Here is a 12,672-nt window from a genome sequence, read left to right as displayed (position 1 = left end):
TTTTTCCAGTTGTACACGTTTATTTATTGGTACTGCGCAAAAATATGTATTCGGAAAACGAGGAATCTCACCATAATATTAAACAAAAAATCGATAGTCACTTAATTAAGCTGCCTAAAGGTTGTTGTGCTTAATTAACTGACGACATAATACATGGAAACGCCGTGGACTTCGGTTGCGAGTTGATACCGAGTCGCAATGTACCAAGAAAGTTACCGTACTGTGTATAAGGCTTGTCACTTGCCACATTCACACTTTTGGCTAAACACCGCACGCGGATGTCAGCGTCGATTCGTTATTATTAAACATTGCATATCAGACCGCAAACCTATAATCGCTAAATTGACATTTAAGTGTTTGCAAACATTGTGGATTTCCGTCGAACAATGACATTTTCCAATCTGGGAATATTATTAATCGTCTCCTGCTGCATTATTTATTCGCACTCCAGTATTCCAGGTAATTGCCATACTTCTTTTAGAATTTTCTCTAATTACAAAATATTTGTTTTTACTATGTTGTGAAATACAGGACAATGTGGTGGCGAAATCGATATTCTTCCGGGTCGCAATTACACCTTCCAAACTCCGGGTTATCCGGCACAGCTTGCGCCAAATTTGAGATGCGACTGGATACTTTACACTCCAGAAGGTTATGATGTGGAAGTAAGATAACTGTTATTTCAGCACCAATAGTTTTCTGAAACTGGAGCCTTGAATAGTTTTTAGGTGGAGAATTTGAGGTCGACTACACTAACTACTTTCCAAACATATTTTCTCGTTCAGCGGATTATCTATATTTATCACTCGGTAAAGTCAACTTTTTGCAGGCATGTTAAAATTATTAAGTAATTATTACATATATTTCTGTTGCAGATCCACCTGTGCCGACAAATTCTACTAGATTCGCTTCTTTGGCATCCGGTGCGCAGTATGTCGGAAATAAGGCCCCGGAAGGGGTTCTCTTCCCGAACACAAACAAGCTGGTAAATAAAATTTTCAGCTGTAGTGCACTTACTTATGTGGCATTGAAACAACGATAAATGGAATTTTTCACTACAGCACGCAACCTTTATTACTAACGACGACAACAATCACCATTTCGGCTTCAGAATTGCCATTCGAGGTACATTTCCCCATACATAACATAAACAGTTAACAAACAGTTTCTTCTCCCATACATAACATACGTAAACAGTTTTCATAAATTTCTTACGTTTTTCATGATTGCAGCTGTGAGTCAACCGGCTCCATCAGGTAAATATTAATAATCTTTTTCGTGACTGAATGTGTTCCCAGTGTTCCTGAAATCATAAAACTTTCAGCTTCATGCAACAGAAATCTTACGATTGGTAGCGATGGAGCAATAATCCAGTATGAAAGAAAAAATCCACGGGAAACATTCTGCCAGTGGAACATCTTTATACCGCAAGGCGCACAAACTCTGCTGCGAGTTGAGAATGTAGGTACAGCTTACTACGAGTAGCATTCAAGCAACAAGCCAGTTTTACCGCATTTCTGTGCTATCTATAGTTACACCTACCTATTTACCTACCCGAGCCGTTGCCTTATAACGATGACCGTCGGGAATATGTCGTCTGCGAAGAGGAATATCTTGAAATACAAGAGAAAGGTTAAACCGTAGTCAAGCTGAACAGATAGTTCTCAGTCGACTGGTGCAGTTTAAATATTTACTGGTTAATTTCAACAGACTATGGCATCGTCGAATCTTCTCTTGCACATAATGCCGGCACCCTAATCCTGCGCGACGATCGTCTCTGTTTCAACAAGAACCATCAAAATCGCACTTATATTCTATACAGCCAAAATTTCGTAAGTCAGATTTCGGTTTAATGGCGGATTCGAATAACTAATATTGTGATGCGTTTTGCAGACTTTGACCTTTCGTTCACATCCTAATGCAGCTGATCGCGGGTTCCGTTTGGCGTTGGAACCCTACAACGTTTGCGCTACTGTATTTTCCGAACCAGATTTTAACGGAATGGTTTTAAATATTGTGGAAGATTCCGCTCAGAAGCAAGGTGTGCGTCAGAAAGACATCCCCAAAATCCGCTCCCTTAAGCTGCAGCAATCCTGCATGCTGTACTATATATCCGAAAACTCACGGTCGAGTATGGCTAATTCAACAACCAACAACTTGATTCTTCCGCCCCGTTCGTCTTATATTCTGTCACAATTTTCCTGCATTTGCCCAAATCAGGAAGTTAAACCAGGTTAGTCAAAAATCAGTAAATACAACAAATAATCGACAGCGCAGGTATTAGCGAACGACCACTAAAATGACTTGCCAGAATGTATAAATGTACTACATAGGTACATAAGAACGAGTCCAGGTCTAAAAAAGCAATAAAATTATCGCGATTCATAAAAAAAGTGTTTGTAATGTCTGGACTTAGTTATGAACGACAAATGAACTAGCATAAGCGTTATATCGTTTACTACAGACGACAAAAACTATTTTACCTGGCTATGGATCACGTTGACCTTTGCCTCAGTGGCAGTTGGTCTGACTGCCGGCCTTGTCTTCGCATATGCCAGAAAACGTCAGCAGCAGGTACGTGTAATATGCTGTGCAGACAAAATCAACGAAGGTTAACGTTTTCTGAAGCGGCTGATACATCTTACGCTTGGACAGAAAACCAATCCCAGCACCGTATCCACCAGACTTGCTCGTCGATTTCTGGGTTCACTCTACGACGAATACAAAATCCAAGCTTGGAATTTAAAAGCTGGTAATACTTCCTACTTCATTTGACGCTAATCGTACCAACTTTACGAAAAACAATTCGTTTCTAGACACGGATGCCGTTGGAAGTGGCTGTTATGGAATGGTCTGGAAGGGCATTCTTACGACCAGTCCTGAGCGACTACGACAGCTTTCAGTGAGTCCCAGCATGCAGAGCGCTTCGCATGCCCAGAGTGCAGTGGCCATTAAGCGACGTCAATCAGGCAGTGCGGTTAGCGAGAAGGAGTTCATGGAGGAAATCGCCATGATGGCCAAAGCTGCGTCCCATGTCAACGTTGTCCAGCTCGTTGGCATCGTAACGGAAGGTAAGCTTGCACCAGTTCACTAAATTAATTTATTTAATTAATAGGCAATAAGCCTTTATTAGGTAGTTTTATTTGCCATGGCCCTAAAGAAGAGAAGGGGTCCCATTAAACTCGCTTTTAATTTTCCGGCATCACCCACTTGTTTCAGGTTGCGTTAAGCTTGTAATGGAATACTGCGAGCACGGATCTCTGGATGTATATCTCCGAAATAAGCGACTGTGTGGTACCACCAATCAAACTTCTAATAATCAACAATTTCTGGATTATGCGCGTCAGATCTGCAGCGGTATGCAGCATCTGGCGTCCAAAGAAATTATCCACCGTGATCTTGCAGCACGAAACATCATGGTCAGCCAATGTGACGTTCTCAAAATATCGGATTTCGGAATGGCCAAATGTGGTCCAGTGTACAGCGAAATCAGAAAAGATGTAAGTAGATCTGAGGGCAAGATATCCAACACGGTTACAGATGGACTTGATTTGTAGCCTGTATAATTCGTATGACTAGATCCGTTCGCCCATTGCCTGGATGTCACCCGAGTCCATTCTCATCGGCGAGTACAGCTACTCCACTGATGTATGGTCATTCGGCGTAGTTGTTTGGGAGATCTTCACATGGTGTCAGCTGCCATACGTCGATCAGTTGGGAAGCTGCATGGCTCAAGATATTCTGAACTTTCTTGACAGCGGCAATCGTTTAAAGCAACCGGAGCCATCACCCGATGAAGTGTACGCAGTCATTTAACTATTGTATTTCAAAAGTATACTGAATGAGATGCACCGACCATAATAAAATCTTTTTGGCAGGTACCATATCATGCTCAGTTGTTGGGAGTGGAAGAAGTCGGAACGACCAAGTTTCGATTCGCTGAACAACAAGTTGCAGCGATTGCAAGTCGATGCTTTAAATTATCGCTATGTGGTATTTACGCCACAAAGTTTGGTTTAAAAATAATGAGACTTCAGCAAATAATTTCATGTAGAATTTCAGCGGAACTGCTGGAAGATTGTGATAGTCTAGATAGAGGCGAAACCGGGCACTAACTGATGCGGTATATACTATGTACATGATTACATCTTAATTACGGAAAACGTTTGGCACATATCTGTACCTTTGCATTTAATGGGAGCTGCAATAAATCAAATGTCCTTATTAAAGAATCTGCTTATTTATGTCACTGCCCTTTGTGATATTGTTTCTTCATTGGCGAATAACTTACTTGCCACTGTTTCTCGTTAACTCTGGAAACGCCATGCTTTGAATGGCAACAAAAGTGAACAAACTAGCCTAAAACAATATATCGCCCGATGCGGTATCAATGGTTTCAAACTCCGGTTTACAGTAAGAAATCCAGATTTAGTCTTATCCAAATTGTTCGATATCTTTTGTGCGTTATCACTCATGCTACCACTAAATTGTGTAATCGACAAATGCGATAAACACCATTTGATATTTACGCTAGCATTTCAACTAGATAGCAAATTGTAGGACTCGTGCATTCTCCGACCATTGACACTTCACTAGAAATCGAAATCAATTCACTTTCTTTTATAAAAGATTCTATTTCGTATTGTTTGGATCGTTGTAACGCAGAACCTGTAAGATGGGCAACAACTCCAGTTATGTTAGCGTGGCTAACGCTTACTCAAAAAATATCTACGTGCAAGTCCTCGGAATTCCGGCAGATTTACCGGATGGAGCTGGTAAAAATTTTTAACCCTTTTATAGTCTATTTAATTCTTATTATTGTTTGAAAGCACATGACGTGCAGATCACCGTTAGTACTGGTGCAAGTTACTAATCCTTTGCAGATGCTGGAGCACATAAGAACGGTTTTACGAAAATTGCTCCAGGCACTTTCTTAACGTTTCGGCCAAAAACAGAATCTGGAAAAGTCTACATTTCCGTGATTACGGAAGACAACAAATGGGTTTGCAAAAATCTCGAAGGGGACAAAGAAGAGGGTCTGATTATTAGTCCTGAGGGGGAAGCGTTCACCGCTCAGCCGGGAAATGTTTGGGTGGATACTGCGGGGAAGCGTCACCAGTCGTCGACCGTTTGGTGAAACCAGTTAGCAGTCCTAGATGATCTAAGCAAAGGAATCCAATGTCTGTACCTACCTTCTACCGTTTTAACTATGCAATTAATACGACATTTCACTTGCTTTCGTATATATCTGGAATAGATCTAGAAAGATGTGACTGCCATAAAAATGTCACTGCGTTAGTTTAAATTATTGAATGCAGTTACCTATTGCAAAGATATATTGTGCATAAAGTAAAAAACGTATTCCCTTCGGCATAATTATGTACAGTATATATGAGAAGGCGCTTGCTGGTTAACACCTGCTAAGAAGGAGATCAAATAAAATACCGGAATAAAAATTGATGATGTTCACAGCTGCACCTCTTCACAACTTACTGGAAGTGCAACTTTAATATTTGCTCACTTACCAAACGAATTACATTGATCTCCAGAAGGCAAGAAACCCGACCCGAAGAATATTGACTGCAAAAGAAATGAGGAAGATCCGTCACGCACCTTTGCAGTCTTCTAAATAAGTCTGCTAATTAGTACACAGTACCGTAACACACTACACCTCTTCGGAGTTACCTGGCTGCTCTTGCTTCAATCAATTTAATGCAATTCCGAACGCTTTGACATCATACTTCCGCTTTGCGTAGTGTATTTTTAATGGACAAGACCTAAATCCGGATGTGAAAATAACAAGTATCTATGTTCTTCGTCATTTTGTACACCATCAAACATCGCAGGTGTCTTTCGTCATATTGGGACTTTCAAAACTGTGATCTCGCTTTTATCGTAAATTGTTCATAGTTGCTAGACATTTTGACATTCTACGGACACTTTTCATTGGATATTCCAAAAATGAACCATTCAGTTGATGGAAATGAGACATTACGCGCTTTGAACAACAATACCGCAACTGTGCCGGATTCTGTACCTTACGCATATCACGCTATCGTAACCATAATCGGCACAACTACAATAGCGTACAATTTGGTTTTCATCTCTGCATTTATTCGAGATGTTACTATCCGTAATCCTTTTACTTACTACCTCTTGAACGTGGCCTTGTGTGACCTTGGTTTAGCAATGTTCGATATGCTGGGTTCCGTGCTGCTGGCTTTCCTCCCGAAATCCACTGCCTCCCGTTATTGTCCGTACTTTAATGTCATTGACAAGCCTCTCATTGTTGGTATCGGTTACACTGTCATGCTGGTCAGTCTTGACCGGCTTTTCTCCCTATTTGCTCCTGTGTATTATCGCAATATTCGATCGGTTCGATGCACATCCTTGATCTGCAGCTTGATGTGGCTGTTTCTAATTACATTAATTACTCCTTATACTCTGATGGACGCTGTTTGGTATGATCGAATGACCTTACCGTGCGCCGTTAATTACGATGCTCAACCGACTTATTCTATGGTTATCGAATACGTGGGTTTCGATCTACCACTGGTGTTTGTTTTGGGTCGTTATGGGATAATTTTTTGCAAGCTTTCGCGACGGTCGATAAAGAAGCGTACTTATCCATCCAATGCCGTTTCTAACACAATCAGTAAGGATTCAAATATACAACTGTATATCCGCTGTATGCTATTCAGATTTGATTTGAAAAGATTTAATTATCATGTAGAATTTGATCCAAGTCTACGTTGGCAGGTTGACCTTGAAAAACTGTTAATCCAACTATGTATTAACGCTTCGCCATTGTTATTTAATCTTGTTATGTCACAGGTCATTTCAGCACTCGGCCTGACACATCTGCGCCTCGGATTAGCGGAAATGCTTCCTCCCATGAGGATGCCACGAAGGGCAAATCTCGCGGCAGGCGACAAGAAGAGGCAAAAATGCACAGAATATTCGCTCTTCTGACCCTTAACGTTCTCGTTTGCTACGTTCCATCTATGATATACTTTATCATCGTGGAACTTACTAATTATTGGAATGACACTCTCTTCACAACGGTGGTATGTTTAAAGTATCTCAGCTGCGTCTTCAATCCCCTGATCTACCATTCCAGTTTGCCTGACCTCAAGAAAGCCATAAGAAAAATACTGTTCACCCGTTAAAATTTGCGAAAACGCTCAAAGCGTTTTCCATTCCATCAAAACCCCCGTCTTTTCCAGATAAATGGGAATTACCAGATCAATTCAAGAAAGAGCTGTCACTCAACCTAATCTTTACATTAATGATCGTAGATATTGCTGACTGTACTGTAGCACTTGCAGCGATCTTCATTAAATGTACTGTTGTGAATACTCCTTAAAATTTAACACGCATTTAAATTAGAAATGCACCGTCACAAGCACGTTAATGCACCTCCTCTTGAAAGGTAACACTTTCAATGTGTGAATTGATTTCTGCTTTCTACCCAAATATCCTTCGGGCTTCGGAAGTTGAGATCTAATGAGACATTACTTCTCAGTTTACAGTTTGTGGGTGTCTTAGCCAGTATTTAGCGAGTCAATTTCAACGTAGAAAATGGGCACGCCGCAAGTATACTCAGTATGTATCAACGCTAATAAATTTTGACTCGGCATTCGGTTAGAGCGTACTCCAAACGACTGATTTCATTGATCCTTGAAGTTTTGAACCATTAGGTCCATTATTAGCCTTTATTCCTTCGTATGAATGTACATTAAGAACAAGAGTTCTTTTCACAAGGACGACCGACGCAAGTTTATGCTTCCTTTATACATTCCGATTACCGAGCTCCCATGGGGTACGGATAATAATGTTACTGAAGGATTTCTAAAGGTTACACTACCAGCTGATCGAATGCATGGTAGTAAATCTGGCTTCATTCAATTTTAAAAGTTCTTCTTGGAGAAGTACGTTTTCCGCTTGGCACAAACCATGAATTCATCGTACTACAGCAACATCAATGAGTCCTTCATCTTTAATAATTCCGTCAGCAACACCAGTAGTGGTTCTGGCTACCCAAAACCGTACGCTTTCACAGCGGCTGTCGGTGTCATCTGCATCGGCACCATTGTATACAATCTCCTCTTCATCACGGCATTTATCCGGGACGCAGCAGTCCGTACTCCTTTCGCTTATTACCTTCTCAACGTCTCTGTATGCGATCTCCTCCTAGCGGTATTCGATATGTCATCTTTCGTGTGGTTCATCCTGTCACCAGTGTCCAGTGCAGCATTCTGCCCGTATTACAATTTTATCGATAAGCACATCTTCGTGGGAACCGGTTACACAGTGGTGATGGTCACTATTGACCGACTGTGTTCGTTGTTTGTCCCGTTGCATTACAGACGATTCCGATCGGTGCAGTGGACATGCGTCAGCTGCGCACTTATGTGGTTATTCATTGCGTCCTTCATTACACCGTATGTTATCATGGACACTATGTGGTACAACCTACACGAAGGCGCTGGATGCACGGTTAATTATGGTGCACAGCCCAAATATTCTATGCTGATTAACGTATTGGGATTTGACTTTCCGCCAGCGTTTATTTTGTGCAGTTACGCGGTGATATTTTACAAGCTGTCCCTTCGCTCGCTGAGAAAACGAGTCTTACCAAGTTCTGTAAAATCCGTGTCACTGGGCTCCAGTAAGTCTGCTTCCGGTCACGCTAAAGAAATATTCTATTATGTATGCGAGAAGAAAATAGACCGTAAATGTTAAAACATAGGTGTATTGCATTAAATCCGAATATCTAATACATAATATAATATGCTCTTTTGTGTTGCCAAGCTCGCTCTGGTCAACGGGAGGATGCTAATTCGCCCCAGACGACTGAAAGCACAGATGCATCCAAAGATTCTGCACCGCATCGACTCCGTAAGCGGGAAGAGATTAAATTGTACCGGTTGTTCGCACTACTGGCGCTATGCGAACTAGTGTGCTTCGTTCCGGCAGTCTTATACTATTTGGTTGCACAATTCACAAACTACTGGAGTGACAAAGTTTTTGCGATCGTCACCTGTTTGCAGTATGTGAGCTGTATTTTCAACCCCATTATCTACCATTCCAGTCTCCCTGCTCTCCAACGAGCAATCAAAAAAATGTTTCGCTTCCCGTGAGAAGAAATCCAGGGACAAGTTAGCTAACAAGGAAAATACTGTGCTCTCGTCAAAATTTGCGTAAAGGCCGAAAGTTCTTTACTAGCACACAGCCGTCTTTTTCCGGAATGGGAATATGCCACGTCGTTTCGAGAAAGATCTTTCATCAAACAAGCTTCAGAGAATCTCAAATCCGTCGTACGTGTTACCGGGACACCTAGAGACAGCTGCAGCCTGTGTGTACACACGCATCTCAGGGCCTGTTTACTGTGGATGCGGCTTTGAGCACTTGCAACGGTTATATTAAACGTATCATACCACTGTAACAAAAGAAATTGCTAAAATTTGATGCGCATTTCGTGTAATCAGAGTTTCGCCGATTGACATACGTTATGTAATGATATCTCCTCTTGAAGGTGACACTCTTATTTCGAGAAATAGGTCCAGCTTTTCGCACGACTGCCTTGGGGCTTCGGGACCATAAGGTTTAGTTTAGAATCAAAGGAACTTCCTATCAGTTTACATTTTGTGGGTGTCTTAGCCAGTATTAATAATGTTAATTTCACCCTAAGAACACAGCGTAAGCACAATAAGTGCCCACACTAATAAATTTTACTGGGCGTTTGTGATCATTCTAAGCGAACGATATCCCGTCAATATAGCTGTTTTTTTAGCCCCATAATCTACCATTCAAATCTAAATGCTCTCTAAGAAGCGATCAAGAAAATGTTTCGCTACTTTTGACAAAAAGAACGGGTAAGTTTGTTAACGGTTACCGTAAAAGGTCACTTCCGTCGTATATTTCCTGATGTCTTACAGTTAAAGTTTACCAGTGTACTGTCTGCTACGATACTATTACGGGTACAGTTTCTTGTTTCCTTACTGTAAAGAACTGTAAAATTTTAGTGCACGTACTCCAAAAAGAAACGAAAGATAAAATTGATAAAGTATCTGACTGTCTTCAATGGCGCATAGTACGAGAGAAGATATAGCGCTAGTTTAGCGTCAGCTCCGAATCGGTCCGGTTTTCGACCGGTCCGCGGTTCGGCTCGTGATCGGTTCGGTTTTCAGCCGGTTTGAACCGGACTGGAGCCGATTGTCCCCTTTCTTTGGTTTATTTTTCCCCACCCTCTTTTATTTATTCATGACATTTTATTTTATGGTATTTACAAGTGAAAATATAAATTATCAGGACCATTGGAGGCAGGACAGTTGTGCTTCTTACATAAATGATCCCAACGGGGATCAGAGAGAGGCTCAAAATCTCTAAGTTTACAGTTGCAGTAATAACACTGAACACAATCTTGTGTGCCAAAATGAAAAAATCCATCTCCAGCTAGTTCCATGGGTGAGGGTTTTAGATGTGGCCATCCTTTGAACGATTCCAATCGTGACTCTAAAGTGTCGTAATTGCCGAAATCATATATTTCGCGATTGGTTAGGGTGTTGCTGGCGTGTTCGGCAAGTTTGTCGGCGAGCATAATGCTGTTCTTGTATCCATCACACAGTTGGAGCCATGCCTGCGGTATACTTTTGAGACCGTGCCAAGCTCCGGCAATAGCACCCGCCAAGGTTGCAATTCCGTCAGTGCATCCACCAACCCGTATTGTAAGCGCCATGGTCGCTTCAAAAGCATTTTCAGGCGCTAGACTGGTTCCTTTTAGTACGCAGTAAATAGCCATAGGTACAGCTTCCAGTCCCGCGGAATCATTACCAAGGGCTTTCACCACAACACTCGTTTCTTCAGACAGCAGTGTTTTTAAATGTACTAGTTTTGGTTGATACAGCTGAAGGTTAATGCCGGAGTCACACAGCGTGATTAGCATGTCCAGAAACTGTTCTGGAGTAAAGTAGGGGTATTGTAATGCTACTGCAATAGCGTAGGCTTGAAGTTCACATGCTCCGTAAGCTTCCATTGCGGGATGTGTGAGTTCGGCAACGCTACGAACGTTGCGGATCATCAGCTCTGTCTGATGTCTAAAGTATAGTGGGTACGCTGAAATCCACGCAGCTGGGCCGTATCCCTTGAGGAACGTTTTCGGTACAATGTTTTTCGGTAATGTGTCAAAGGTGTTGTAATTGCTCCACTTCCAGTGATGTATTATATCCTTAAGCTTCCCGAAAGCCGAACGTATGACGGGATGTGCGCTGTAATAAGCTTCAACGCACGCTCGAGCGGCAGACACTGCATCATAACCCCCATCATTCAGCAATGCATTACCCAGCGCGTTTGTTAAGACAGTCTTCTCACGATAAGAGCGGTAGTCTCGTGTATCAACGAACAACTGCGCAACCTTGTGAACAATACCATGATACGCCTTCAAGGGAACGCACAAGCATTCCCCCAGCAAACCCCCAACTAAGCAACCACGAAATTGGTCCTTCTCCATTTTCCTTGCGAATGATAGATTTCCCAGTGCAACTAGAGTTTAAATATTCTATAGAAAAAAGTTGCTTTATTTACAACCAATCACCGCTCTCATTTTTTAAAAAATTTCGGGTTTCCGACCTACGTCACTTGCGGTTTAGCCAATCGGTATGAGCCTACAGTATATAAGGGCGTAGCTATTGTCGATTTTTCAGCCAATCATCGATGTAATAAAGTATTTTTAGTTTTGAATGACGTAAGTGTGAAAAAGGCGGAGTCTTGTCGGAATTTACGACCAATGGGGTAAGCGGTTGGTTTTCTCAGACACAGCTGGAGAGTATAAAAGCGGCGCGACTGGCCTTTTCCAAATCAGTCTGAAAAAAAGTTGAGAGCAAGTTTTTTGTCATATCTCAAGAAAAAATGGATTTCGCACGCATTTTAGATGTTGTTGGTGATCATGATGGCTACACTGTGTACAAAGTCAATAGTGTGGTAAGCCTGTTCTGGAATGCTAAAGAAGTACGGGCATTTCTTGTGTTCGAAGCAAATGCGGATGCTGAGGGCTTGCGTAAAGCATGGAATAAAGGAATCCGATTCGGATACAATGAAATCACTGAATTGCTAAAGATCCTGAAGAGTGGACATTTGAAAGATTCACTGGACAACGCAGCATCGGAAGGCAAACAGGAGAAAATGAAATTTGATGGCCCTGCTTGCCTGGAATTGACTTTAAAGGTGCACGAAAAGTACGGGCGCACGATCAGGTTTTCTCAGCCCGGGCGCTCTGTTCAGCTACCGTACATGGGATTCATCGATGTCGCTCGCATCTTGGACGATAGCTTTAAAGCGCAATCTCTTATTGTTTAACCGCTCTTTTCACGTTTTGTAACACTATAAAATTGTTGCTGTTGTTATTCTTGTTTTTTTCCTATTAGTCCCTTTTGTTATGAAAAAAAAAGGCTGAAAAACGCCACTATTTGCGACAGTCTCAGCAGTGAAGTATATAAAGCCTTCTTGCTGACACTGTTGCAAGTAATGCGTTCAGTCATGGATATCCACAACATTATTCTGGCGGTGCAGTTCAACGAGAAAGTTGATCTGCAGCATGTTTTAGAAGTTTTCGGGGAACATGCTACCAAGGTTAAAAATTTCAACGCAGTTAACATCAGACTTGTAGACCAG

At 41.7% G+C, this 12,672-nt stretch overlaps 3 protein-coding genes across 3 annotated transcripts; 2 read left to right on the top strand and 1 right to left on the bottom strand.

Annotated features, from left to right (window-relative positions):
- Positions 1-256: 256 nt before the first annotated feature.
- Positions 257-4,312, top strand: LOC129599449 (insulin receptor-like). The gene is made up of 16 exons (XM_055497676.1): positions 257-459; positions 532-665; positions 722-809; positions 876-985; positions 1,062-1,125; positions 1,233-1,256; positions 1,325-1,461; positions 1,533-1,632; positions 1,711-1,832; positions 1,894-2,233; positions 2,465-2,574; positions 2,656-2,752; positions 2,817-3,071; positions 3,220-3,500; positions 3,580-3,800; positions 3,879-4,312. The coding sequence occupies exons 1-16, from the start codon at positions 387-389 to the stop codon at positions 4,018-4,020; spliced, it is 2,298 nt and encodes a 765-aa protein (XP_055353651.1). The 5' UTR covers positions 257-386; the 3' UTR covers positions 4,021-4,312.
- A 245-nt stretch (positions 4,313-4,557) lies between these two features.
- Positions 4,558-5,443, top strand: LOC129599450 (uncharacterized). Its single transcript, XM_055497677.1, has 2 exons — positions 4,558-4,775; positions 4,884-5,443. Exons 1-2 carry the CDS (start codon positions 4,676-4,678, stop codon positions 5,135-5,137), a joined length of 354 nt encoding a protein of 117 aa, XP_055353652.1. The 5' UTR covers positions 4,558-4,675; the 3' UTR covers positions 5,138-5,443.
- Positions 5,444-10,288: 4,845 nt separating this feature from the next.
- LOC129599477 (ADP-ribosylhydrolase ARH3-like) lies at positions 10,289-11,512 on the bottom strand. The gene has a single exon (XM_055497715.1). It carries the CDS (start codon positions 11,510-11,512, stop codon positions 10,289-10,291), a length of 1,224 nt encoding a protein of 407 aa, XP_055353690.1.
- Between the last annotated feature and the right edge of the window lie 1,160 nt (positions 11,513-12,672).

Source organism: Paramacrobiotus metropolitanus, unplaced genomic scaffold, assembly GCF_019649055.1.
Source record: "Paramacrobiotus metropolitanus isolate TYO unplaced genomic scaffold, Prichtersi_v1.0 Parri_scaffold0000146, whole genome shotgun sequence".
NCBI lineage: Eukaryota > Metazoa > Tardigrada > Eutardigrada > Parachela > Macrobiotidae > Paramacrobiotus > Paramacrobiotus metropolitanus.
The sequence above is the reverse complement of the archived record's forward strand: the minus strand, read 5'-3'. Positions and strand labels throughout refer to the sequence as shown.